This window comes from Corella eumyota, chromosome 1 (assembly GCF_963082875.1).
Source record: "Corella eumyota chromosome 1, kaCorEumy4.1, whole genome shotgun sequence".
NCBI classification, from domain to species: domain Eukaryota; kingdom Metazoa; phylum Chordata; class Ascidiacea; order Phlebobranchia; family Corellidae; genus Corella; species Corella eumyota.
In genome coordinates, this window is record NC_137490.1 from 21394642 (window position 1) to 21421263 (window position 26622).

The following is a 26622-nucleotide window of genomic DNA, read 5'->3' on the forward strand; positions in this document are numbered from 1 at the left end:
AGTCTTAGTTTTGTTTAAAATAAAATTACTTTATTGTTGTTAACTAATATATTGTCAAATTTTTCAAATAAGCGTATATAGCCTATATAGAGGATATATACTTTTATTTTGGTTATACTATAACGATTATTTAGATTATATTTTTACAAGTGTAAAGCACAAACTAAAGTTAATAAAGGCAGCAAACACTAACATTTGTTGCCAGAGGTACAAGTATTAAAAATTTTTTGGAATTATTAATTAAAAAAATACATAAGATGTTAACCAGAATATTTGATTTATAGTTTATTGATGTATTATAACCTTTATGTGTCTTAACCCATGTGACGTTTAGTGATTAGAACTATTTTTATATAATACCCAACAAAATTGTCGTATATATTAAGTTTTAAGCAAAACTTACTGTTCTAACAGGTAAACTTTGCTTGAGTAACACTCAGTTGACCTGTCTGTTTCTTGTAAGTGTTCGTCAGCCAATAACGGCATGTAAATTTCCAAAATTAACAACATAACCTTAATTTGTTAGAATTTTTTAAATACGGCCTACCTAATTAAAAATACTTTAAAAGTTAAAAATGTCTTATATACTATGGCTAAATATTGCTTTTTATGTTAAGTTTGTTTTCTGCAAAAAAAATAGAAAAAAGTGCAACAAACGGCTTAGAAAGGGCAAAATAAGAATATTTTCCTATGTCCACCAGCATATGATCTTACGACGATGACGTCGTGCTTTACGTGACTCGCGAGCGTTGGGACTTTCCCTATTTACAATATTTACCTTCAAATCCCGATATCTCAAAAACTACTTGGTAATTAAAAAAGCGGTACCTATAAACTATACAGGATCGAATGGATCGAATGGATCGAATGGATCGAATGGATCGAATGGATCGAATGGATCGAATGGATCGAATGGATCGAATGGATCGAATGGATCGAATGGATCGAATGGATCGAATAGATCGAATAAATAGAATGTACTCAAACGTATATCAAATGGTTTTTGATTAAACCAAATGGATCGAATGGACCAAACGGATCGAATGAACCGAATGGATCACATGCATTATGCTTATTCTGAATGGGTGAGGGTCGGGGTAGGGTTTAATTTATGCAATATTTTTGTTCCATCCTATCCATTTGATCCATTCGATACATTTGATATACATTCGATCCTTTCGATCCATTCGATCCATTCGATCCATTCGATCCATTCGATCCATTCGATCCATTCGATCCATTCGATCCATTCGATCCATTCGATCCATTCGATCCATTCGATCCATTCGATCCATTCGATCCATTCGATCCATTCGATCCATTCGATCCATTCGATCCATTCGATCCATTCGATCCATTCGATCCATTCGATCCATTCGATCCATTCGATCCATTCGATCCATTCGATCCATTCGATCCATTCGATCCATTCGATCCATTCGATCCATTCGATCCATTCGATCCATTCGATCCATTCGATCCATTCGATCCATTCGATCCATTCGATCCATTCGATCCATTCGATCCATTCGATCCATTCGATCCATTCGATCCATTCGATCCATTCGATCCATTCGATCCATTCGATCCATTCGATCCATTCGATCCATTCGATCCATTCGATCCATTCGATCCATTCGATCCATTCGATCCATTCGATCCATTCGATCCATTCGATCCATTCGATCCATTCGATCCATTCGATCCATTCGATCCATTCGATCCATTCGATCCATTCGATCCATTCGATCCATTCGATCCATTCGATCCATTCGATCCATTCGATCCATTCGATCCATTCGATCCATTCGATCCATTCGATCCATTCGATCCATTCGATCCATTCGATCCATTCGATCCATTCGATCCATTCGATCCATTCGATCCATTCGATCCATTCGATCCATTCGATCCATTCGATCCATTCGATCCATTCGATCCATTCGATCCATTCGATCCATTCGATCCATTCGATCCATTCGATCCATTCGATCCATTCGATCCATTCGATCCATTCGATCCATTCGATCCATTCGATCCATTCGATCCATTCGATCCATTCGATCCATTCGATCCATTCGATCCATTCGATCCATTCGATCCATTCGATCCATTCGATCCATTCGATCCATTCGATCCATTCGATCCATTCGATCCATTCGATCCATTCGATCCATTCGATCCATTCGATCCATTCGATCCATTCGATCCATTCGATCCATTCGATCCATTCGATCCATTCGATCCATTCGATCCATTCGATCCATTCGATCCATTCGATCCATTCGATCCATTCGATCCATTCGATCCATTCGATCCATTCGATCCATTCGATCCATTCGATCCATTCGATCCATTCGATCCATTCGATCCATTCGATCCATTCGATCCATTCGATCCATTCGATCCATTCGATCCATTCGATCCATTCGATCCATTCGATCCATTCGATCCATTCGATCCATTCGATCCATTCGATCCATTCGATCCATTCGATCCATTCGATCCATTCGATCCATTCGATCCATTCGATCCATTCGATCCATTCGATCCATTCGATCCATTCGATCCATTCGATCCATTCGATCCATTCGATCCATTCGATCCATTCGATCCATTCGATCCATTCGATCCATTCGATCCATTCGATCCATTCGATCCATTCGATCCATTCGATCCATTCGATCCATTCGATCCATTCGATCCATTCGATCCATTCGATCCATTCGATCCATTCGATCCATTCGATCCATTCGATCCATTCGATCCATTCGATCCATTCGATCCATTCGATCCATTCGATCCATTCGATCCATTCGATCCATTCGATCCATTCGATCCATTCGATCCATTCGATCCATTCGATCCATTCGATCCATTCGATCCATTCGATCCATTCGATCCATTCGATCCATTCGATCCATTCGATCCATTCGATCCATTCGATCCATTCGATCCATTCGATCCATTCGATCCATTCGATCCATTCGATCCATTCGATCCATTCGATCCATTCGATCCATTCGATCCATTCGATCCATTCGATCCATTCGATCCATTCGATCCATTCGATCCATTCGATCCATTCGATCCATTCGATCCATTCGATCCATTCGATCCATTCGATCCATTCGATCCATTCGATCCATTCGATCCATTCGATCCATTCGATCCATTCGATCCATTCGATCCATTCGATCCATTCGATCCATTCGATCCATTCGATCCATTCGATCCATTCGATCCATTCGATCCATTCGATCCATTCGATCCATTCGATCCATTCGATCCATTCGATCCATTCGATCCATTCGATCCATTCGATCCATTCGATCCATTCGATCCATTCGATCCATTCGATCCATTCGATCCATTCGATCCATTCGATCCATTCGATCCATTCGATCCATTCGATCCATTCGATCCATTCGATCCATTCGATCCATTCGATCCATTCGATCCATTCGATCCTGTATAGTTTATAGGTACCCTTAAAAAAGAAACTCTGCGACCGAACCATCTCTCAATGTTAAGATCGTGAAGTCAACCTTCCTACATCAAGCATAAAGATATATACAAAAAATGATTAACATCAACAAATTTATTTTAAAAATATATTAAAGAAAAATTGACAAAGCAGTAATGTTTCTAAAGCAAAAACAAAACATACTAAAGCAGTAATGTTAACCAAAAGTTTTTAGGGGGAAAAATTGCTAACAACAATGGCTTTTAAGCAAAGGGTAAATGATATTTAAATTAACTGTTTTGTTAACACCTAACAATTTTTAACACCATAGAAAAAAATATTTTACAAAAAGTTGTACATTTATATGTAAATAGGTACGAAAAAATATGAATTTAAAAAAAGAAAAAATACATGGTTTATACCACCATTAAGTTAATTAAATTACAGTAGTTAAATGTATCAGTGAAAAGTTAGTTAGCTACCAGAAAAAACGAGGCTGCGAATGCAAATTGCCATAATTTATAGCACAATACAGTTAAATACAAAAATATTTGGTAATGAAATTAGTTTGTATGACTTAGCTACCAGGGAATAAACGCACTTCAGTTGCAACTTGTCATAACTGTTAGCACAATACAGTTGAAAAAATGAAATGAAAAAGTCATGTAACTAGTAAATTTGACACGAGCTTAAAAACAATGTCATGCAGCATGGCAATGTTAAAAAAACTACAAAGGTCTTACATATACATTGACAAACAATGTATTATACTACATGAAACTAAAGTACTTCAAATAGGAAAGCATCAAAATTGAATTTACATTACGTTACACAGCCATTTCAATTGTGTTGGGCAAAAAAAGATAAAGCCCAGTCATTCAAATTGATTTGGATAAGTAAATTAATCAGCAGCTTATAATTATAGGGCAATTATAATCAATAAAAAGCCAAGGCAACTTGAGACTGGGTCAGGGTAACTGATGTTATTCTATGTTTAGATCGTAAAGTTGACCCTACCACATCAAGGATAAATAAACGTGAAAAAAGGGTAAAAATAAAATTATTTAAATTGTGCTGGATAAGGAAAGATCAAATTCGGTCTTTTAAGTTGTTTTGGATGGGGAAAGATATACGAAAAATTGAGCTGTGATCTTTTAACCTCCTGTTATTCCTGTTAAAACAAAATTTAAAAAACTGTTTTAATTTGTTATTAAACTATTTTAATAAACAAATACCGATAATTTATTATTGGGTGGATATAAATTCAGAACAATATTTCTTTGACTGTTTATGATTTTTAAATTATATTACTACAGAGTCCAAAGGTTATTATTTGTTACGATACGGTATTGTGATTTAAAATGACTTAGCTTTACTCTGTTACTTAGGTTAAGTCATGTGTTTTTTTTTAAACCAATTTAATAAACAATTTTCTGTGTGCTAAGTCAAATAGAACCGGTACCCTATGTATAGGTAATTTAAGTAAATACAAAAAAAAAGTTGTTAAAGTAACTGAATAAAGAACAATGTGACTATTAATTTTTGCTTAAATGTTTGAAGTGACTAAAAACATGGACAAATTAAATGTATATACTTACCAAAAAAAAATAATCCATCTCTAAGGTCACAAAGAACCTGCTGCTTCACAAAGGCAACAAAATCCTCCATTATTTCCGAATTGTACACAAACTCTCTTTTTAAGAAAACTGTAAATCGCATTGGATTGCCTGAACAATAAAATGTGTTAAAAATTTGTTAACTTTTTAAAACATTAAATAGAAAATACTTTACCTATTTTGAACTTATAATTTTAACATTTTAGTCTTTACTGCATGCTAGAGGTGTAAGACCAATAATGAATGTTTTAATTTGCCTATTAGGTTTGCATAATTTTAACCTAATGCCCATTTCTGCATGAAACACTTGATTTGTTATATTAACAAAAGGGTTTAAAAACAAAATAGTGTTAAATTTTAATGTTACCTGGCTGTTGCATAATTAAATGGTGGTTGTTGTTGTTGTTGTTGTTGGGTACAGTTGGATTAGGGGGCCTTTAAAAAAACGACTTGTTAAATTTGGAAATTTTTTTGTAAGAAAGTTATGATATATGCAAGTTATTAAGGTTGACTTAAATTTAAATAATTTACTAACCAGGTTATGACAAAGGAAACTGAAAAGTTTCTTATATCCTGCAAGACCTGACCTCTTATAAAGTTTGAAAGATCTTCCGAATTCTAAATATATAAAGCTAATAATTTAAACAAGACACAAAATCACATTTTATGTAGCAATTTTTTGCCCGGCAGCTTGGTGTAGTGGTAAAAACACTTGCCACACCATCATGAGGTCGTGGGTTTAATCCCCACTGCTCTCATGCTGTAGCACCCTTGAGTAAGATGTTATAAATGGTGTAAACTCCAGCTGAGCCAGCACTTAATCAGCAGCATAATGATTGGGTAATTTTTATCTACAATATCTTAAACTACTAATGGTAACTCGAGACTGGGTCGAAGTAACTGATGTTACTCTATGTTTAGGTCCCGCATTCAACCTTCCCACATTGAGGATAAACATATATACAAAGAAAATATTTAATTTAATTTCTGGTTAAAATATGTGTTGGATTACTCAAAGTATATACATATAAGAAAAACTAGTTGGTTTGTGTTAGTAGGCTTTAAAAGGGTTTGTTTAAATAAAGTTTCTTTAAATTTATTAAACATTTTATACTAGCTTGGAGTAACAATTGTATTGGTTAAAGTAGTAAACTATTCCTTTCAAATGACTCAGCTAAATAACATTTTTTGAGTTAAATACTAAATTGTTAACTAATAACTGCAGCTAACCAGGTTAATTAAAATTATTTTGCCAAACTATATACTAAGATAATCTAGTCAGCTTTTGTTTTAAATACCCTGTTTAATAGGTAGGCTGTTACAAATTAAACAAAGCTAAATTGGAGACAAGAAAAATATATATAGTTACTGAAACAATATATATATATATATATATATATATATATACAGGTTTTTGTTTTCAGTAAATTTATTTGTCTTCCATTTACCTGAATAAGAATAATAACTGATGTTATTACTTCACTTGAAATTGCCATGTTCTTAATCAACCAATAAACTTTACGTTTTAAAATTTGTAAATTAAGACTTAAATAAACGTAGTAAGAATACCAAATATTACTAGGTCGAAGAATTGTACATTAATTTAGTTATAAACCAATAAAAATATACAGAATTAACAAATTTATAAATTAAAAATAAAACCCTTAGATATGCTGTGCCACCACGCGTTATCAGAGACGACATTTAACCGTGACGATTTAATATTTTATATATTCAGAAATATTAAAATTAATCCCCTTTTTTAAATAATTGTAGGGATTAATTTTGTTTTGGAAAATTAAAAAAATTTGTATACCAAATTATATATTTTATTAAAATTAAAACTTTATATTACCTGAATTTTCCATTTTTCTTTTTTTCTTTATAATTACTATTTTTTAACAATAATCAATATTTTTTTAATATTACCTAAGCATATTTATACTCTAAAATATATTCTAAAAAAACATATGACATTTATTTTATTTTCTATATTAATGTAAGGAGAAATATTGTTTAGTATTTAGTCAAGTGTGCTATGACGTAAAAATATTAACCAATAGGAAGAAAGTAAAGTGCACATAGTTGTTTAAAATAAAGTTACTACTATTTCATTATTATATTATCTTTTATCTTATTTTTTCTGTAAAATAAGTCTTTTAAAACTATTTAGATTCTAACAAATTTTTCTTTTTTCGTCTAACTATAATCACTAAATTTTTTTTTTGGATATATATTTATCCTCGATGTGGGAAAGTCGAATGCGCGACTTAAACATAGAGTAACATCAGTTACTCCGACCCAGTCTCGAGTTGCCTGTGGCGGTTTGGAATATTATAGAGATTATAATTGCCCCGTAATTATGCTGCTGATCAAGTGCTGGCTCAGCAGGAGTTCACACCGTTTATATAGCCTTACTCAAGGGCGCTACAGCATGAGATCAATGGGGATTGAACCCACGACCTCATGGTGGTGTAGCAAGTGTTCTTACCACTACACCATGCTGCCGGCGGTTTTAAATACACTTCTACAAAAGTAAAATTTAACAGCGCCTAAATGCTGTTATAAATTTTATACCTAAATATAACTAGCAACAAACTAAAAAATTGTAACAATAATCTATTCTACATAGCATAGCCTTGGTGTTATTCTGTTTATAACTTTAACACGTATGTCCTATGTATTAAATAACCAGGAAACAGAAGATTACTCAATTAATAAGCCTAACTTTATAACACTTGCATTTTACAACCAAAACTTTAGTACCAAAACTAAGCTTAAACTGTTGATTTAAGTTTTTAATATTATCAAAGTAGAAGACAAAACAATTAAATAAGTGCTTTATAAGCATTCTATGATAACTAACTTTAATACCGCAACTAAGCATAAGTTTTCGATAACCTTAAAATGAAAATAAAGTTTAATACAAATTTAAAACGAAACTTGAACATATATTTTATTTTCATCCTGGTTTGCTCTTTGCTAATTCTAATTTAATACATGATATTGCTTTCATTATTAATCACAAAAAAAAGTACGTTTTATAGACTCTTTTTATCGGTTTTTTTTTTAAACGTTGTAAATATATAAATGTTAAGTTTACATTGATAGTTTTATTAACATAGGCCTCACCAACACAAAATAGCAATTAGTAACTTTAATGCGAAAAAGAATGGAAGTATCGATATTTTTAAAACGGTCTCCTAACGTATCGTAACGTATCCTTCCTTTATTGTATATCTTAATATGTTTTTGTACGTAGGCGTCAGAAGTCTAGCCTTTTTATTCTTTTGTTTTAAAACGTGCCTTGTTAGTTGAACTAAGTTAGCGAAAGTTACTAACCGGTTGTGTAAATTGTGAGCAATATTTTAACCGTAAACTAACCATGCTGCTTATATGCAATTAAATTCGGGACTAACATTAAATTATTTTTTTTAAATATTTTTCCGACACATTAACCTTTTTTTTATAAAAAAGTAACTTTAATTTTTACCACTAAATTTTTTCTCTTTAAAATCTTTATTAATGGTAAAAATAAAAGTAATTTCTGTACTGCACAACCTGGTTAAATTGCTATTATTTCCTAAGTCTATTCATTAAAATGTGTTTATTACCCTTGCTATAGATGGGTGATTTTCTAAAATTACTAGTCATCTCTGTACCATATTCTTCAACGTATACCTTTTTGTTATTGTGAAGTCTAAATACCTTCAGTTAGGCATAACCAAACAACATATACAAACCAAACCCATGAAGGTAGAGTCTATTTTATTATGGCCTAACATACAATTGTGAATTTTTGTGTGTTTAAAAATAAATTTCGTTTTTACCTTTTTTTTATATCTTCTGCTAAGCAAATATTGTAAAATTTTATATGTATACGTCATTTATAAGAGAAATATAAATTTTCTTGTTTTTACCAAAAATGGGATTTAGTTGCCTAAACAAAGATTTATATTTATTTAACCCAAACGGACTTTTTACGAATTTAAAGCTTAGGGTATTTGCCTTAAATTGATTTATAAATACCAAGAACTTAAATGCTTTTATTTTTGTTCAAAAAAGATAAATACATGTTCTGTTTAAATAAAACAAAAATTGCATGTGATAATATATTCTATGCAAATAGCGTTGGCACATTTAAAATACAATAAATAAACTTATATCAATTTATAAAACAAGTGCGTTTATGTTATGACTAAGGGTTAAAACAAAAATTGTGAAAATAACTTGTTCTATAATAATATATTCACAGTTTTAATACATTCAATATTTTTCAATAGACTATTAAGTTTCGGTACATTATGTATAAAGTTTCTCATTTTTTATTATATATTGTTTTATTAAAATATGCTTGAATTGTATGAGTTTGGATATTCTATTTAAGAGCAAACAAGGAAGTAGATATAAGCTTAAACTAATCTTGAATTTAGTTAAAAAAAAACTTTTATCTTGATGTTGGTTTTTGGTAAAGTTTTTAATTTTTGTAAGATATCTTCAATAAAGTAATATTAAGTTTGGTTATATAAATACAATATTATTACAACGAATACTGATTAAAAAAGTATAATATAGAATAACGTAGTAGACTAAAATTTTTTTATGTAAGGTTTAAATATTTAGTGTATGTAATGATAGTAAGCTTAACCATATGGCTTTAGAAGACGAAATTATCCAACAACTCGCACAAATTTGTGACCTCGATGGAAAAGAGTTAAAACCAAAACAATCTGCAAACCTTTTCCATAAACTTGGGTTGATTTACAAAACTGAAGGATTACAACAAACTGACAAAATTAAATTAATTCAAAGTGCAGCTTTGCTTAATACTGCAATTGTTAGAGATCCTGAAAAAATTGAAGAAATTAAATAAGATCTATGTCAGTTTTGCTCTGAATTACTTAAAGTTGCAAATGCATTAAATCGTTGGGCAAACTTATTGGAAATTGCCAAAGTAATTGCTGAGGATGTTGCAAATATGAGAATTACAGTTAATAAAAGATTAAGTGAAGTTCGTTTAATTCCTAGTCATACATCAAACAAAGAATTTCAAAATCGTAAAAAAGGGAAAGTTGTTAATATATTCAATCTTCAATATTATGTGAGTAAAGAGTATACAAAGATTATGAAACGTCTTGCTGGGTTTTGTAAAAAAGTAATGGGAAATCCTCCATGTAAATATGCTTTAGTGGGACTTGGATCACTTTCACGGGAAGAAATAACTCCCTACTCTGATTTTGAGAACATAGTAGTTCTAGAAAACAATATTATAACTTTGTCACAAAAAAAGCGGGAAGACGTTAAAGAATACTTTAGGTGGTTTGCTGTAATCTTTTAAATTGTCTTATTTAATCTTGGAGAAACTATTCTTCCTGCTGTTCATATTCCAAGTTTAAATAGTGAAGATCCAACAAAATTTAACTTTTATGATGCTGTTACACCTCGTGGCATTTCCTTTGATGGAATGATGCCACATGCTTGTAAATCTCTACTTGGAAGACAGGTTAAAACAGAAAACAAACCATTTACACTTGAACTGATTCAAACTGTAAGCAAAATGGCAAGTTTTATCGGATCAGATGAGAACAGAAAAAATGGGTATCACTTGGCTGATATGTTGATAACGTCATGTTTTGTTTCTGGTAGTCGAGAAATATACCAAGAATTTTAAAAGTTGGCTGTTAATAAAATAAATTTAATGGGAACGGAAAAATTTAAATTGTTGATTAGAAATCAAGTTTTCAAAGATAGAGACAATTTTTGAGTTTTAACTAAACTTGAGCAATTGAAAGAAAGTTCCGAACTAAATATTAAAGTAACGGTTTATAGAAGTTCAACTTTATTTGTTTCGGCAATCGGTAAAATTTATGGCATTAAAGAATCTTGTTGCTTTGACATTTTGGACAGGCTTGTGTACCAAAAAATACTTGCTTAAAATGTTGGTTGTGATTTTAAATTTGCCATTGCTGTTGCATGTGAAACAAGATTAAGAGTTTACATGAATAAAAAGTCTCAAGACGATGTGGTTCAGCTATCTGAAATAAAAAGTCAAATATTTAATAACACGGTTGGAATTCAAACTATCTTAGAATATTTTTTCATAGTCACTCCTTTTCAAGAAAACATTTTTGATCTGGAACAAATATCAACCCCCAAAATAAGTTTGGTTCTTCAAATCTGTTTTTATCTACAAAATTTTTCTTATGCTATAAATTGGGCAAAGCAGAATGACTTTACTCTTAAGAAAATAAATAGGCCAGAAAAAAACACTTTATGTACAAAGTAATTCTGATATTGGATATTCGTACTTTTGGATAGCAATGTGCAAATTCAAACAAAATCTATTCAAAGAAGCGTTAGCCGATTTGTACATTTCTCTTGATATTCATTTAAAAGATTTCCAAAGCTTTAAAAGTAGAAGTTCTTGGTTATCAGGTTGTTATTATTGGATAGAAAAGTGCAAATACAATCTCGGAAATTATAAAGATGCTTTATACGCTATTTTCACTTAAAAAGGATAAAGAAAGTAACAAAAATTCAAAGAGCAACAGATTAGCTGACTGCCATTATAGCATTGGAATGTGCAAATATAAGCTCGGTCAATATAATAATGCGCTAAACAGTTTAAAAACTTCACTCGAAACTCACAACCAAAATACGACATTTACAAATAAACAAAACATCTCTAGATGTTACTATCGGATTGGATTGTGTAAATTTGAACTCGGTAAATATAGCGATGCTTTAACCAACTTTTCAGTTTCAATCAAATCTGGGGAAGATAGTAATTCGTTCACTCCAAATGTTATGTATGCCAATTGTTATTACCGAATAGGACGGTGCAAATACCAATTACAACGCTTTGAAGACGCGTCAAATGACTTAGAAACTTCAACTGAAATTTACAAACAGTTAGCTGAAAATTCTGAAGGCAATGCGTTTGTAGCAATCTGCAAATATTACAGTGGAAAGTGCAAATATAAATTAGGTTATTATGTAGAACCACTAACAAGTTTGCATGGTTCACTTTCAATCTACAAACGAATAAAAACAACAGACTCGTCTGTAAACCAAGAAGTTGCAAAATGTTATTATTGGATAGGAATGTGCAAATACAAGTTGATTCAGTATCAAGAAGCATTGTTTTACTTGGAAGCCTCTTTTGATTCCTTTAAGCAAACTGAAAGCGAATTTAACAATTATTTAATAGAAAATTGTAATACGTATATTAACGAATGTCATCCAAAACTTGAACAGAAACTTGTTGCTTAAAAATGATATTTTAATTCTTTTTATTAGCAGATATTAATTGATTACTAGATACTAAAACAAAAATAAAAATGCCCATATTTGTGTTTTAATATTTATTCGTTGTGTGTGTTTTATTAGAACAACTTTTAAATTTTTGTTTTTGTTATTTAAAAATGGTGGAAACTCTGTACATGTGGGAAAAAAATGATTGACAACTAACTAAAAAACATCACAATCTGACAATTTTGAATATTTCTAACGTTTTTGATGTGCTTGAAAATATTGGTTTTAAATAGAAAACAAATAAAATGACAAGATGGGCCCGACCTTCGTTGCAGCAGAAAACTGAACATTCAGGAACAAAATGGAAAGATTTGCAAAAAAATAACAAAGAAGGTAAAACGGGTAGTACTAAAATACGGGATGCGGGAATTTGCGGGGCGCGGGAAATACCGAGGTCGTATGTAAACGTTAACAAAAAATCACTGAATGCGGAGAAGGACGGAATTTTTATACCCTCCCCCAATCTTCCTTTGTGCTTTATATTTAATTTTGCATCATTTCTTGGCCTTTAAAGTCAATCCCCTATTAACCCTTAGCCCTTTCAATAAATACTGCATTTATCCCGCAGAAAAGTACAAAAATTTCGTTTCGTCCCGCATTCCGCGAATTTATGTTAAGATTACATGCCGTCCCGCAATATCCCGCATCCCGAATTTTAGTTTTGTCCGGTAAAACTTTAGAATCAGAATATTTATATTTATAAATATTTATTTGTCAGAGACTGATTAAATATTCATTGGTATAATTTATGAATTGCAGCAATCTTACAATGTTGTGCAACTTAATTTACATTCTATTATTAATGAATTTGGTAAATTAGGAACTGGCCAATCTGAAAAGTAGGGCAGCGTGCACGCACAAGATTTTATTCATTAAAAAATTGCACGCCTGAAATTAGCGTTTTGCTCGCCTGGTGTCTTAAAAAAAATGTGCACGCGCAGTACTGACCTGCTAACATATATCACGCGTGCACGCCTAGACCGGAAATTTTGGTACGGGTGCATGCGCAGTCTTGCATATTTTTATGCTTGCATGCACTAGATCTCGTCGAAAACTGCCCTACTTTTCAGACTGGGGAATGGTGTAATGACTGCCAAACGGCAGCAGGTTGTAGTAGTTAGAACACTTACTATATTACATGAGGTCGTGGGTTTGATCTTTACTGCTCTCGTGCTGTAGCACTCTTGGGTAAGGGTATGAATTCCTGCTGAGCCAGCATTTAATCAACAGCTTATAAATCATTGGGCAATTATATTTTATAATATCCACAACTATTAAAAGCAACTCGTAACTTACCGGCAGAGTGGTGTAGTAGTAAGAACACTTGATACACCACACATGAGGACGTGGGTTCAATCCCCACTGAGCTCATGCTGTAGCGCCCTTTAGTAGGGAATATAAATGTAAACTCCTGCTGAGCCAGCACTTTTTATTCAGCAGCATAATTACCGGGCAATTATTATCTATAATATCCCAAACTGCCACAGGTAACTCGAGACTGGGTCGGAGTAACTGATGTTACTCTATGTTCAAGTTGCGCATGTGACTTTCCCACATCGAGGATAAAGATATATATACAAAAAAAAAAATGGGCTGGGGTAACAAATGTTACTCTATGTTTAGGTTAGGCATTCGACCATCCCACATTGAGGATAAAGATATATCTAAAACAAATATTTATTTTTGTTAATACCGTAAACTTTTTACAGAAACTGAAAGTAAAGAAACCAAACCAACGCCGAAAACATCAATATCAGATCGATTGACACAACTTAGTGCTGCTCATTCGCTTGCTATTAAGAAAGACAAAAGATCTGAAAACAGGAGAATAAAAAGGATTAGGAAAAAAGAATCGACCAGAGTAAGAATATAACATTTTTATCATTAGGTCAACCGTATATCTAAAAGGCAAGGGTTTTAACCCTTATGTGATGTAAGAGTTAGAACCCTTGGCTTTACAATATAAGGTTCTAGGGTTTAATTAATGAGGTAAAACAGTTAGCAGGTTTTTCATCAGACAAACATAGAGTAACTTTAGTTATCCCAACTCAGTCTCAAATTATGATTTGTAGCTTGTGATAACATTGGTTATAATTGTCGATAATTTCTCTGCTGATAGATTTTGGCTTGGCAGAAGTTTGTGCTGTTTATAAAGCATTATAACTTAAGACTGGGTTGGGTACTGATATCTAATTTAATTTTATGTTTAAAAAATAAATAACCTGCTGACTGTTCTTTCCCATCATTTTAACCCCATTGAAGCAGCGGGGATTTATCCCAATGCCTTAAGTAGTAAAGCCAAGTGTTTTAACCGACACTCCACTCAGCCAAAAGTTGCTCTTTCGACGCTCAAATGAATATTAAAAAAGTTAAAACTAATGTTTTTCAGGTATGTTTTCACTGTAGAATCTCAGGGCATGGAATGGCAGACTGTCCCATGTTAAAAGATGACGTAGAACAAGGAATCGATATTTGTTTTAAATGTGGATCAACTGAACACACCTCTAGTGTCTGTTCTGCTAAATTACCTCCAGGTATTTAGTTTGTCCTGAACTTAATTTTAATTGACCGGTAGCAGGGTGTAGTGGTAAGAACACTTGGCACCACAACCATGAGATCCTGGGTTTAATCCCCACTGCTCTCATTCTGTAACGCCCTTGAGTAAGGCGATATAAACGGTATAAACTCTTGCTGGGTCAGCACTTAATCAGTAGTTTATTTATCAGGCAATTATAATTTATATAATATCCCAAACTGCCACAGGTAACTTAAGACTGGGTCGGAGTCACTAATGTAACTCTATGTTTAAGTCGCACATTCAACCTCCTCACATTGAGGATAAAGATATATACAGAAATTGATTTTTTATTAAAAAAAATTTTTTTTTTAAGGCTTTCAAAAATTAAATCTTTTCTTATTTTTTTTATGCCTCAAGGCAAGGAATTTATGTTTGCAAAATGTTTTGTCTGTGGCGAAACGGGGCATTTATCAAAATCATGTCCTGATAACCCTAGGGGGGTTTACCCAAAAGGGGGGTGTTGTAAACTATGTGGTTCCGTCGAACATTTTCGCAAAGATTGCCCTGATCGAAAGGTCAAAGAGGAGGTCACGTTATATAGAATGAAACCTGGTAAAGGTAGAAACTTTCATGTAAGCATCGACGACGAAATGTCGTTGTACGAAGATATTGAAACTAAAATTAAACCGGTTAAAACCAAACCAAAAGTTGTCAAATTTTAAGATTTCTTTTTTTATATTTTTTGGTAATATTTCGATAAAGTTAAATTTTGCTCAGAGTCTGAAATAACTTTATATTTAAATATCGATATTTTATTTTTTAGTAAAACTGTTTTTATTTCTAATAACATATATCTAAGTTTTTGTGTATTTATTAAAGTTTACATACCTTAATTTTACCTAAATTTGAGTAATTAGGGTTTTTGGGGCAGGTTGTATATTTAAACATAATAAAATAAAACATTACAAAAAAAAAGTTTGTATTTTATTCTAATTGAATAAAAATGCTTCTGTTTTAACGGCTTTTTAGATTTTTGTAAACGTGGCATTTCTGCCAAATTATCATAAAATTTATCGTTGATAGAGTTTATAATTTCCTTAGTTTAAGTTAGACAGGATAACTGTTATCGTTTTAATCTCATTTATCTATCAAAAGTTACATTTATTTTGTTCAAACATTTTCATTTTCTATCAAGTGATTATTATTATTGATTCCCTTTAGCAGATAGCAATAGAAAAGCTTAAACGATGAGGTACTTCTGCCATTTCTAAAAACTAATTTCCGTAAGTTTTGTGCAATATACAGTAGGTGATAAATGTTGAATAATGATTATTATTAGTTCATTTATGCCTATATAAACTCTACAGTTTAACTAAGTAAATGTATGGTTGATTGTTAGATTGGGCTTGCATTTTGAAGTGCATTTGTACGTAAGCTAAGGCATAGCTAAAGGTTTCGTTTCAAGTGTATTTTTACAATAACGCTACGTCCCAAAAGCATTTTTTTAAAAGTCTTTTGAACTTATAGGTTTCCGAGTTTTAACCAACTTTATATTTAAATAGTTTTAAATTATCTTTAAATTGCTTATTTTTTAGTTATTTTTATATTAAAATTAAACTCACGAATCTAGAATTATGAAAGTTGTCGGAACTCTAGTGGTATTGGTTCTGGTGTGTTTTGGTAAGTTTGATTGCATTTAAAATTGTGTAAATTTGCTCTTGTTGGTTTATTTTTAATTTATTTTGTTTCTTTTTTTTTCAGTGTACGAAGCGAGTGCAGCTGCACCTTCACCAGTTAGTTTTTATTTATATAATTTGAATATTTACAGTTTTAAATAACTTACATAAATGCTTTTGAAACTTCTAATTTTTAATTGATATTTTTTGGATTTTCACTGATTTATTTTTAGAAATGTGATGAATGCCAGAAAGTTACTGTACTTGTTGAAGCATCTGTAAAAAGGATAGGAAATCAAGCTACCGTAAGTTTGATAACATGTAATGAAATTTATAAAACACAAACCTAAAATGTGGTGTAGTGATTAAACAACTGGCTTTAATACATGAGGTCTTTGGTTTGATCCCCGCTGCTCTCATACTGTAGCACTCTTAAGTAAGACGTTTTAAACAGTTTAAAAACATGCCGAGCCAACACTTAATTAGCAGAATAATTATATCGCAATTATAATTCTATGATAAGAGATTTATAAAAAATGCAAAAGGCAATTCGAGACTGGGTGGGGTAACAGTTACTCTATGTTTAGACTGTGAAGTCGATCTTATCACATCAAGGATAAATAAATTAATAAAATAAAATTGTTTTATATGCTTAGATAAAAGCTCTTACAGGTGATAAGTTCTGTGATGACCCTTTGTGTCTTAAAGCAGTCAAAGTCTTGGCTCCAGTGCTTGAAGCAGCTATAAACGCTGGCCCTAAAGAGATTGCTTCAGTGTGTGATGCAATTAACGCATGTTAATTGTAGGTAAATATTTCTATATTTTCATTAAAATCATTTTAAATAAAATTTACTTTTGCTTTTAATATTGTAAAAAAATACACAACATTTTATATGAATATACTTGATTTTTAAATATAATTATTGAAAGAAAAAATTTTATTTTACATGTTTTTAGAGTCCTTTAAAAAAACAATGTTTATAAAGAAACGAAATGTGAAGAATTTTTTTTTCAAATTTTTTTTTATTAAATTTAAATTTTTTAGTAGTAATATATATCAAAATAAATTGTTTCATTTTGAAAAATTTTTTGTTTATTGAAATTTATTCATTGTTAGATTCACTAAAAAATGAATGCTGAAAATATGTTTTTTTGAACAGAAATTATATGTGGAAAAATAAAGAAATATAAGAGAAATTTTGTTGTAATATTTATTTAGTATTTTTGGTGCAATAAAAATTTAAAAAGTTTTTTTTTTTATTAAAATTTGAATAAATCACCTAAACATGAAAAATAGGCTTCTATTATTAATACATAGTCGATCGCCTAAACCTTAATGTAGACATTTCAATTGTTGTAATATAGTTGCACCCTTCAACTAATATTTGCTTGCGATAACTTACCTGTGCACTATAAATGGTGTTTTTTTGTAGGCATATAAATTGGACATACAAATATATAACGCCCACTAAGTTTCTTTAAATAAAATGAAATTCTTGAGAATTAAATAAAATGAAATTCTCTAATACTTACCTCCGACAAGTTGTAATACTTACTTCCGACAATGTCGTAATCTAATCGGCCCAATACCTATAAAAATATTACTAGGCAAATGTTGTTTAAAAATCTTGTATAGTTTTAAGTAAGATAAAAAGTATAAATTTGATCTAGCCGATATTCTTATATTAAAAATAAATTTGTATTATTTATTTAGGAATTATCCATAAAACCATATATTATTTGACCGAAAACTAAAATTTAGACACCGCCATTTTCAAAAAACAAAATGGCATTTTTAGTCTAAAGTTAGGGTAGGCTGGGGTTGACACAAAGTGCTCTATTGTCGGTAAAATGACGTATACGGACATTGTGTTTTCGGTAAAATGTTTATTTGGTTAAATGACAGAAATTTCATTTTTGGCGTCAGCAGTTATTTTAAAAATGTACTCTAGGGCAAAGCTAGTTTTTTTTCTAGATAAAAAATAGAGATGATAGATATAGATTTATGAATATTTTCACAAAATGTGGTTAATGCAATTTTGTTCTAAGTCCAAAACCTTTCAGCAAATCAACAATAGCATTAATCAATAATATTTCAACTTCTAAACCCAACCCAAGACTAGATCGGGTAACAAATGGCCGTAAAATCAGCCTTTTCGCATAAATAAATACAAAATAAACACTTAACTTCTTACTATGAGGTCGTGGGTTCGATTCTTACCGGCTTTATTTTGCAGTACATTACTTTAAAACGCTGTGAACTATACGAACTTCTGCTTAGCCTAAAACCAACAGCAGTTCAGTTACCCGGCAGTCACTGTTTAATTTAGAAAGTATTTTTTTTGTATATATCTTTATCCTCGATGTGGGAAAGTCAAATGCGCGACTTAAACATAGAGTAACATAAGTTACTCCGACCCAGTCTCGTGTTGCCTGTTACAGTTTGGGATATTATGGATTATAATTGCCCAATAATTTTGCTGCTGATTGAGTGCTGGGTCAGCAGGAGTTTATACCGTTTTTAGCGCCTTACTGAAGGGTGATACGGTATGAGATCAGTGGGGATTGAACCCACGACCTCATGTGTGCTGCAGTTATCCTTTCCACATCAAGGTTCAATAAATAAAAAATGCCATACCCTTATAACGTTGGAGTTGGAGAATTTGTATAAGCGCTGTACGTAAAAATATATTTAAATGAAATAAATGTTGTTAAACTGATTGTCATAAATTTATCGTTTGTGGAAATCACAATTTCCTTTGTTTAAGTAAACTAGGATAATTATTCTCGTTTTATTCCCATTAACTGTCTGAAGCATTTCATTTATTTTGTTAAAATATATTTAATATATTTAGTTATAATTATTACTAATTCTTTTTATAGCAGATTTGTAAAAAGTAATGGAAAATTCTAACATATATCCAATGTGTTAGTATTAAATATATAACGTGGCAGTGCCTTTGTATATTTGAAAAACCAATTTCCGTAAGTTCCGTGCATTATACGGTTAGTAATAAATATAAAATAATGATAATAGCTTTATTTATGCCTATATAAACTTATCAATTTAACCTGGTAAATAAAGAATACGTCGTTTGGTTAGGTTTGTATTTTAAAGAGCAAATGTAAAATAAATTTAAAGTACTGTTAGGAAAACGTTTTATTTAAAAGGAATTTTATTTCTATGTGGTGGGACTGATTTTATATTCTAAAAATAAGTTAATTTTCGTTACCCTGGTGTAGTCTTATGATGACTTGTAGCAGTTTTAAATGGTATTGACTTACTTATTGTTGCAACCTCAGCAAAAGAAAGTATAGTCAACACCTTATTTAAGGGCGCTACAACTTGAAAGCAGTGGGAATCGAACTATAAACTACTGGAACACAGTGCTGTTCGCTACACCACGCAAACTTGTCCTAAAAAAATACGCAAAAATTCACTTTCAAATTAAAAAAATTTTTTTAAGTTTTTAAATATTTTAAAAATGTTTAGGTTAGTTTTATACAAATTAAACTTACAAGTCTAAAAGAATGAAAGTTGTTGGAGCTCTAGTGGTATTGGTCCTGGCGTGCTATGGTAAGCTTGGATATATTTAAAATTAAGTAAAAAGTTTTGCTTTTTTTTGGTCTTGTTTTTAATTTTTCTTTTTTTTTAGTGTACGAAGCAAGTGCATTTACAAGTGAGGAGGTAAGTTTAACACGACTTGTTGACAATAAATATATTTTAAAACTTCTGTATTTTGGTTTGTATGTTTTTTACAAATTGATTGATTTTTGTTTTTATTTTTAGAAATGCGCTGAATGCGAAAGGATCTCAAAGATTGTGATAGAATCGGTGAAAACGAATGGAAAACCAAAAACTGTAAGTTTAACTACATTTTAAAAAGTGCTTATGACATAATTATACAGGATCGCATGGATTGAATGAATCGCCTGTTTTAAGTGATTTACGAATGAGTTAGGGTTATATCTATGTGATCTATTCCATGTTTCTATTTCACGTATTAATTAAATGTATTTCAAACACTTTATTTAATTCATGTTATCCATGTGATACTAAACCTAGAGTTTTTTTGTATAATTTTTCCTCGATGTGGGAAAGTCGAATGCGCGACTTAAACATAGAGTAACATCAGTTACTCCGACCCAGTTTTGAGTTTCCTGCTATAATGGCCCTATAATTAAGCTGCTGATTAAGTGCTGGGTCAGCAAAAGGTAATACCGTTTATAGCGCCTTACTCAAGTGCTCTACAGCATGAGAACAGTGGGGATTGATCTCACGACCTCATGCGGTGTAGAAAGAGTTTTAATCACTACCACGCTGCCGGTAATTTTGAGAATCCAATATATAAAGCTTTAAACATATCTTGATTTGTGTTTTATTTATTCAGATTGAACTCTTTGTAAGTGGCAAGTTATGCGGTGATAGCAAACTTTGTCAGCAAGCACTTATCAAATATCATGGCATTCTTACAATTCTGATCAAGCTAAGTAAAATTGAGGAGTTTTGCAACAAAGTGTCAATATGTCCAAAATAGGTGAGCTTATAATTTTTTTAATAAAAAAAATGCCTAAAAATTAAAATTTACCTATACAGAAATAAACGCAGTTATAAATTGAAAATTCAATAATTAAACACAGTTGCTAATTCTTTATGTAGAAAAGACGATAATTTAGCTTAAAATTTGTTTGGAATAAAATTTGTTAATATATGTTTTTATAGTTAGAGAAATATTAAAATGTAATTGGTATTAGCCTCTGTGAACAGCGTTATTTTAAAACAAAATTTATTATTTTTTTTAGACAACAATGTTTTTAGAGAAGAAAAAATAAAGATTTTTTGTTTAAACCTTTTTTTTTATTTTGGTTTTAATTTTAAAGTGATAATATATTTCCAAAATTTTTTTTTTTAAATTGTTTTTTTTTTGGTTTATTAAAAATTATTTATTGTTAGATTGGTTAAGAAAATAAATGCGTAAAAATATGTTTTATTAAACGGAAATTATATATGGATAAATAAAGAAATTAAATAGAAATTTTGTTGTAATATTTTTTTCGAATTTATTTCGTGTTTTGTCACATGAAAAACGTTACAAATTGTAAAGAGTTTTATTGAATTAGGATAAATATATGGCAACTCTTATTTAACTGTTGATAATAAATTAAATTAAGGATATATAAACACCAGCAGCACGGTGTAGTGGTAAGAACACTTTTTACACCACATGAGGTCGTGGGTTCAATCCCCACTGCTCTCGTGCTGTAGCGTCCTTGAGTAAGGCGCTTTAAACGGTATAAACTTCTGTTGAGCCAGCACTTAATCAGCAGCATAATTATCGGGTAATTATAATTTGTATAATATCCAAAACTGCTGAAGGCAACTCCAGACTGGGTTGGAGTAACTGATGTTCTCTATGTATGGTCGCGCATTCGACCTTCCCACATCGAGGATAAATATATATACAAAAAAAATTTATATGTGACGTCATCAGTCATTATAAAAAACATTTAAAACCACGTGTGATTCAAAAAGACATTTTTTATAGGTAAGAAGGAAAACTTCTTATAAAACTATAAAATTTAGGAATTTTACATTTCTTAACTAGATGGTCGTACCTAAAAACTGTAGCTTCGTTTCTTGTTTGATAAAAAGTAGGTTGTCCATGTGAAATACTGGAACAATTTAAGCAGAATAATACAAAGGCAGAAAGGGTATATTATTTTGTTTTAAGTCTGAAAGTAAAAAATCAAAAACTGTTGTACGTCCAATCGCACTAATCTTATTATTTGCCTTAAATTTAATATTTTAAACAAGTAAGTTTTTGTTTTCTTAGAGAACTAGGAAAGTGTATAATTTAATACTGTGAATAAATCAAATATATTAGGCCAGAAGCATTACATAAAGTTATTTTTGTTAAAAAATTACTGTAAAAACAGGTATAAATGTTGCTTATAGTTACAAAAATCTCTCTTTTTTAGTTAAGTTTCAATGGCTTATATTTACACTTTTGCACTTTTTATTTTTGTATTAAATCTTGATCAAACAAAACAGTATAATATAAATATGTTAGTACATTTACTTTTATATTGTTTATTAGTAAGATGTAATATTAAAGATAAATTAACTTGATAAATTTTTAGGTTTTTGTAAACGCCGCTAACTTGTCAAGCCGTCATGAACTTTATCGTTAATAAAAATAAAAATTTCCTTGGCCTTATTAAACAGAAGAATTAATATCCTTTTTGTTCTCATTAAGCTGTCGAAAACTTAATTTATTTTGTTAAAACAAATTAATTTTCTGTTAAGTAATTATTATCATTAATTTTTTTTTTTTTTAAAGAAAATTAATATAAACTAATAAAAAACACAAAAAGAAGAACTAAAACGGTGGCTGCATTTTTGCAAATTTTAAAAACTAATTTCTGTTAGTTTTGTGCACTATATAGTCAATGATGAATGCTGAAAAAAATGATTGGTTTCTAAATGGCTATAAAAACTCTCTGCTTTAGCCTGGAAAGTAAATAATTCTTTGATTGGCTTTGGGTTGTAGATTAAATTTAAGTTTATATTAGTCTTACGATGAAGCTTTGTGCTATCATCTTTGTTGTAATTGTTCTTTTTACAGGTTAGTGTCTCATTTTATTAAATATTAAGTGTATTTATTTTTCATTCAATTAATTTAAATTAATTTATTTTAAAAAGGTAAATTATTTTTTACTTGTAGTAAGCGACATTGCTGCTGAGATGGTAATCAATTAAATAATGTTAACATTTGTTTTTTGTATATATCTTTGTCCTTGATGTGGGAAAGTCAAATGCGCGACTTAAACATTAAGTAACAACTGTTACTCCCCATCCTGTCTCAGGTTGCCTTTAGCAGTTTGGGATATTATATAGATTATATATGCCTAATAGTTAGGCTGCTGATTGAGTGCTGACTCAGCAGGAGTTTATACTGTTTATAGCGCAATATTTAAGCCTATACCGTGAGAGCAGTGGGGATCAAACCAACGATCTCATATGGTGTAGCAAGTTTTCTTACCACTACACCACGCTGCCGTTTAATCAATAACTTTTATTACATTTCGTTTAATTTAACTAATCAACGTTAACAAAGTTATTTATTGTTTTGTGTAACAAAATACCATTTAATAAAGTTAGTTTTTCTGGTAACCGTGCAATTAGTTTTTTTTTTAATAATTAGTATGTTTTTTGTTAAACCAATGTATATTTTGTTTTATATAGTCTTAATGTGAGCTTTGCAAGTTTGTTACTAGATCACTAATAAGAACCGAAAGCAAGGTTGGGGTTCATGCTACTGTATCTATTTTTCAACATTTCAAAACTATCTTTGTAAAAAATAGTAGTTAAATGTAAATCTTGATTGTAGCTACTAGAAGTTCAGATAGGAAGTATATGTGGACACTATGAACCTTGCAATCAATTTATGGATATTTATAACACGGAACTACTAATGTCTGTTCATTATAATATTCTTGAAAACTTCTGTGAACGTCTTATGATTTGTTAATAAGGTAAATATATTTAAAATTATTATTTCTTTTTAAGCGGAACAACCTTATTTTAGGGTTTTTTGTTATTCTGTTGCTTTTTTAGCTGCTTTTTTAGCGATTTTACCGGCAGCATGGTGTAGTGGTAAGAACACTTGCTACACCACACATGAGGTCATGGGTTCAATCCCCACTGATCTCATGCTGCCCTTGAGTAAGGCGCTATTAACGGTATGAACTCCTGCTGAGCCAGCACTTGATCAGCAGTATAATTATTGTGCAATTATAACCTATAATATCCCAAACTGCCACAGGCAATCAAACTACCACAGGCAACTTTCCCACATCGAGGATAAAGATATATACAAAAAAAAAAAAACTTAATAATATTTCATTATTATAAAATTATCTTTTTAATATTTGCTATTTTATTGTCTGGTTTTAAACTTAGTTAGTTAGTTATTAAATGCTTAAAACTGGTTAAAGTTACTTAAATTTATTATGTTATTTTGTAGGGCACTCCAATAGTAATTCTAAATATAAATTTTGGAAATTTTATATGGAAACAAGAATTAAAATATTAAATAAAATGTAAGATTATAGTGACTAAAACTTAAATGATGTTTATTGATATCATAACCCTTTAAAGCTGTCTTTCATGAAGTTGTAAATATATTTGGTGTTTAACAGAAAATTCATGTGGTTAAATAAATATTAATAAAATGTAGCTTGAATAACATCAGTAGCTTAACATTCAGTATAACATTCAGTAGCTTAACATTCAGTAGCTTAATTATCTTTTGGCGAAATATTTAGTTAAATGTTATTCTTTATATGGTAGTCGACATTGCATTGAGAAATTAATTTTTAAACTAAACAAAATAACATTATTTAATATGTCACAATTTATTTATGTTTAACATAAAACGGTTATAATAATTAGATTTAAATTTGTGACAATATTATATTAAAAAAATTGAGAAAAACAAACCAGATAATTGGGTTACATTTTTGTGTATAAACTGCTAATAAAAACAGGTAATAATATTACCATATGTGTAGGACAATATTTTTACATATTAAGCTAACAAATTAAATTTTATGCAATAAATCGTAGATTATTTGGCAATTTTAAAATAAAAAAACTTAACAGTTATTTAGTATACCAATGGCAATGCATTTAGAATTAAAAAAAATATAAAGTGTTAGACTTAAAATTAAAAAAGGGAACTTTTACAATTTTTACAAAAATTACAGTTCTCCCAGTAATATTATTCTTGCTAGAGTGAGATCCTCCTTATATGTAATTTTAAACATATTTAAATCTCCTTTCACGATCTTCGGTTTCATTTTAAACTTTTCTGCGACATGTTTAAGACTACCTCCAGCAGTTGAGTCTAATTCTGCTTGCGAACTTTGATCATAAGCTTCAAAAAGCATTGAAAATAAAAACCCCTGCGGCATTTCACTTGCCCAGTGAGTTTGGCGGTTCAAAGAGTTAACCATAAAGTCATTTTCGTCTAGTTCGACAACTGTGGACACCATCGGCCTTACCACCCCTACCACTTTATGTTCAACTGTTGTTTCAGCCACATTTAGAATGGTTTCTTTGCTTATTACTGGCCTGGCTCCATCATGGACTAAAACTACTGAATATGGATCAAACTTTGATTTATTTGTCAGTTCTGTTTTCAGGGATTTTAGAGCATTTAGAATGGACTTATGTCGAGTTATCCCACCTTCAACTAGTAAAACTTTATCATGCTTCCATTCTTTAATTATTTCTCTCATTCCAATTTGCAATTCTTCACATAATGGTAACGTAACAACAATTACATCAACATTTTCAATATCTTCAAATACTTTAATTGTATGAGAAATTACAGGTCTATCTCCAATCAGTTGGAACAATTTTGGATGCTCTTTTCCAAATCTAGTGCTTGTGCCCGAAGCGGGAATGATAACATGAAATTTTTGACTTTGTGGATGGTTTTCCATAACTCGAAATATTTAACTTTTTTAAGGTACGTTCTACGTCGCAATGTTTTAAATAGGAAAGTAACTCTAAGAGTCTATTTAAAATAATTCTGGTTATAAAAAAGCTGTTTAAAAACGGAACTCGTAAAAAAACGCCCAGACTACATTTGCGTACAAGTTCTTTTTCTCAAACCGTAACTGTTATAGTAGTAAAATTTTTATTTGTTTACTTAACGTTTTTATTTTGTTTACAAATGATATGATTGGATAATATGGAGGCTTGGTCAATACCATAATAAGAAATTATCTCATTTTATTATTAAAATTAAAAAAATTATTTTATATAGACACATTCTTTTTTATTTTCTAAAAATGGTGAACAAAAGGTTTTAATGAATGTTTTTTGCCCACTCGGTTTGTTTTAATTGAGGATAAATATTAAAATAATAAAAAACGCCATTTTGTTTCTGCCGTAAATTGTACTTCGGCTCAATGACGTCATAAATTTCGTGAATTTATCGGCAAAACAGAGAAAATAGGATT

The 26622-nt window shown here is 30.6% G+C and overlaps 2 protein-coding genes and 2 long non-coding RNA genes across 4 annotated transcripts; 2 read left to right on the top strand and 2 right to left on the bottom strand.

The window, feature by feature from the left end:
- Positions 1–3605: 3605 nt before the first annotated feature.
- LOC145763427 (uncharacterized) lies at positions 3606–7042 on the bottom strand. Its single transcript, XR_014288422.1, has 5 exons — positions 6938–7042; positions 5618–5700; positions 5450–5517; positions 5065–5193; positions 3606–4637 (listed from the first exon to the last, which is right to left on the bottom strand). It is a non-coding gene; the product is annotated as an uncharacterized LOC145763427 (long non-coding RNA).
- Positions 7043–12493: 5451 nt separating this feature from the next.
- Positions 12494–15859, top strand: LOC145759870 (zinc finger CCHC domain-containing protein 9-like). Its single transcript, XM_082573729.1, has 4 exons — positions 12494–12729; positions 14106–14257; positions 14786–14930; positions 15332–15859. The coding sequence occupies exons 1-4, from the start codon at positions 12642–12644 to the stop codon at positions 15634–15636; spliced, it is 690 nt and encodes a 229-aa protein (XP_082429855.1). The 5' UTR covers positions 12494–12641; the 3' UTR covers positions 15637–15859.
- Positions 15860–16513: 654 nt separating this feature from the next.
- LOC145763929 (uncharacterized) lies at positions 16514–17390 on the top strand. Its single transcript, XR_014288468.1, has 4 exons — positions 16514–16594; positions 16676–16707; positions 16824–16895; positions 17247–17390. It is a non-coding gene; the product is annotated as an uncharacterized LOC145763929 (long non-coding RNA).
- Positions 17391–24971: 7581 nt separating this feature from the next.
- Positions 24972–26261, bottom strand: LOC145763476 (D-ribitol-5-phosphate cytidylyltransferase-like). The gene has a single exon (XM_082574932.1). The coding sequence runs from the start codon at positions 26098–26100 to the stop codon at positions 25354–25356; it is 747 nt and encodes a 248-aa protein (XP_082431058.1). The 5' UTR covers positions 26101–26261; the 3' UTR covers positions 24972–25353.
- Positions 26262–26622: the final 361 nt, after the last annotated feature.

Bases quoted from the DNA above. Each gene is read 5' to 3' on its own strand.
- LOC145759870 (XM_082573729.1), top strand. From the start codon at position 12,642: ATGACAAGATGGGCCCGACCTTCGTTGCAGCAGAAAACTGAACATTCA. The intron at 12,730-14,105 runs GTAAAACGGGTA...AACTTTTTACAG, and splicing joins GCAAAAAAATAACAAAGAAG to AAACTGAAAGTAAAGAAACC. The intron at 14,931-15,331 runs GTATTTAGTTTG...TTATGCCTCAAG, and splicing joins TTCTGCTAAATTACCTCCAG to GCAAGGAATTTATGTTTGCA.
- LOC145763476 (XM_082574932.1), bottom strand. From the start codon at position 26,100: ATGGAAAACCATCCACAAAGTCAAAAATTTCATGTTATCATTCCCGCT.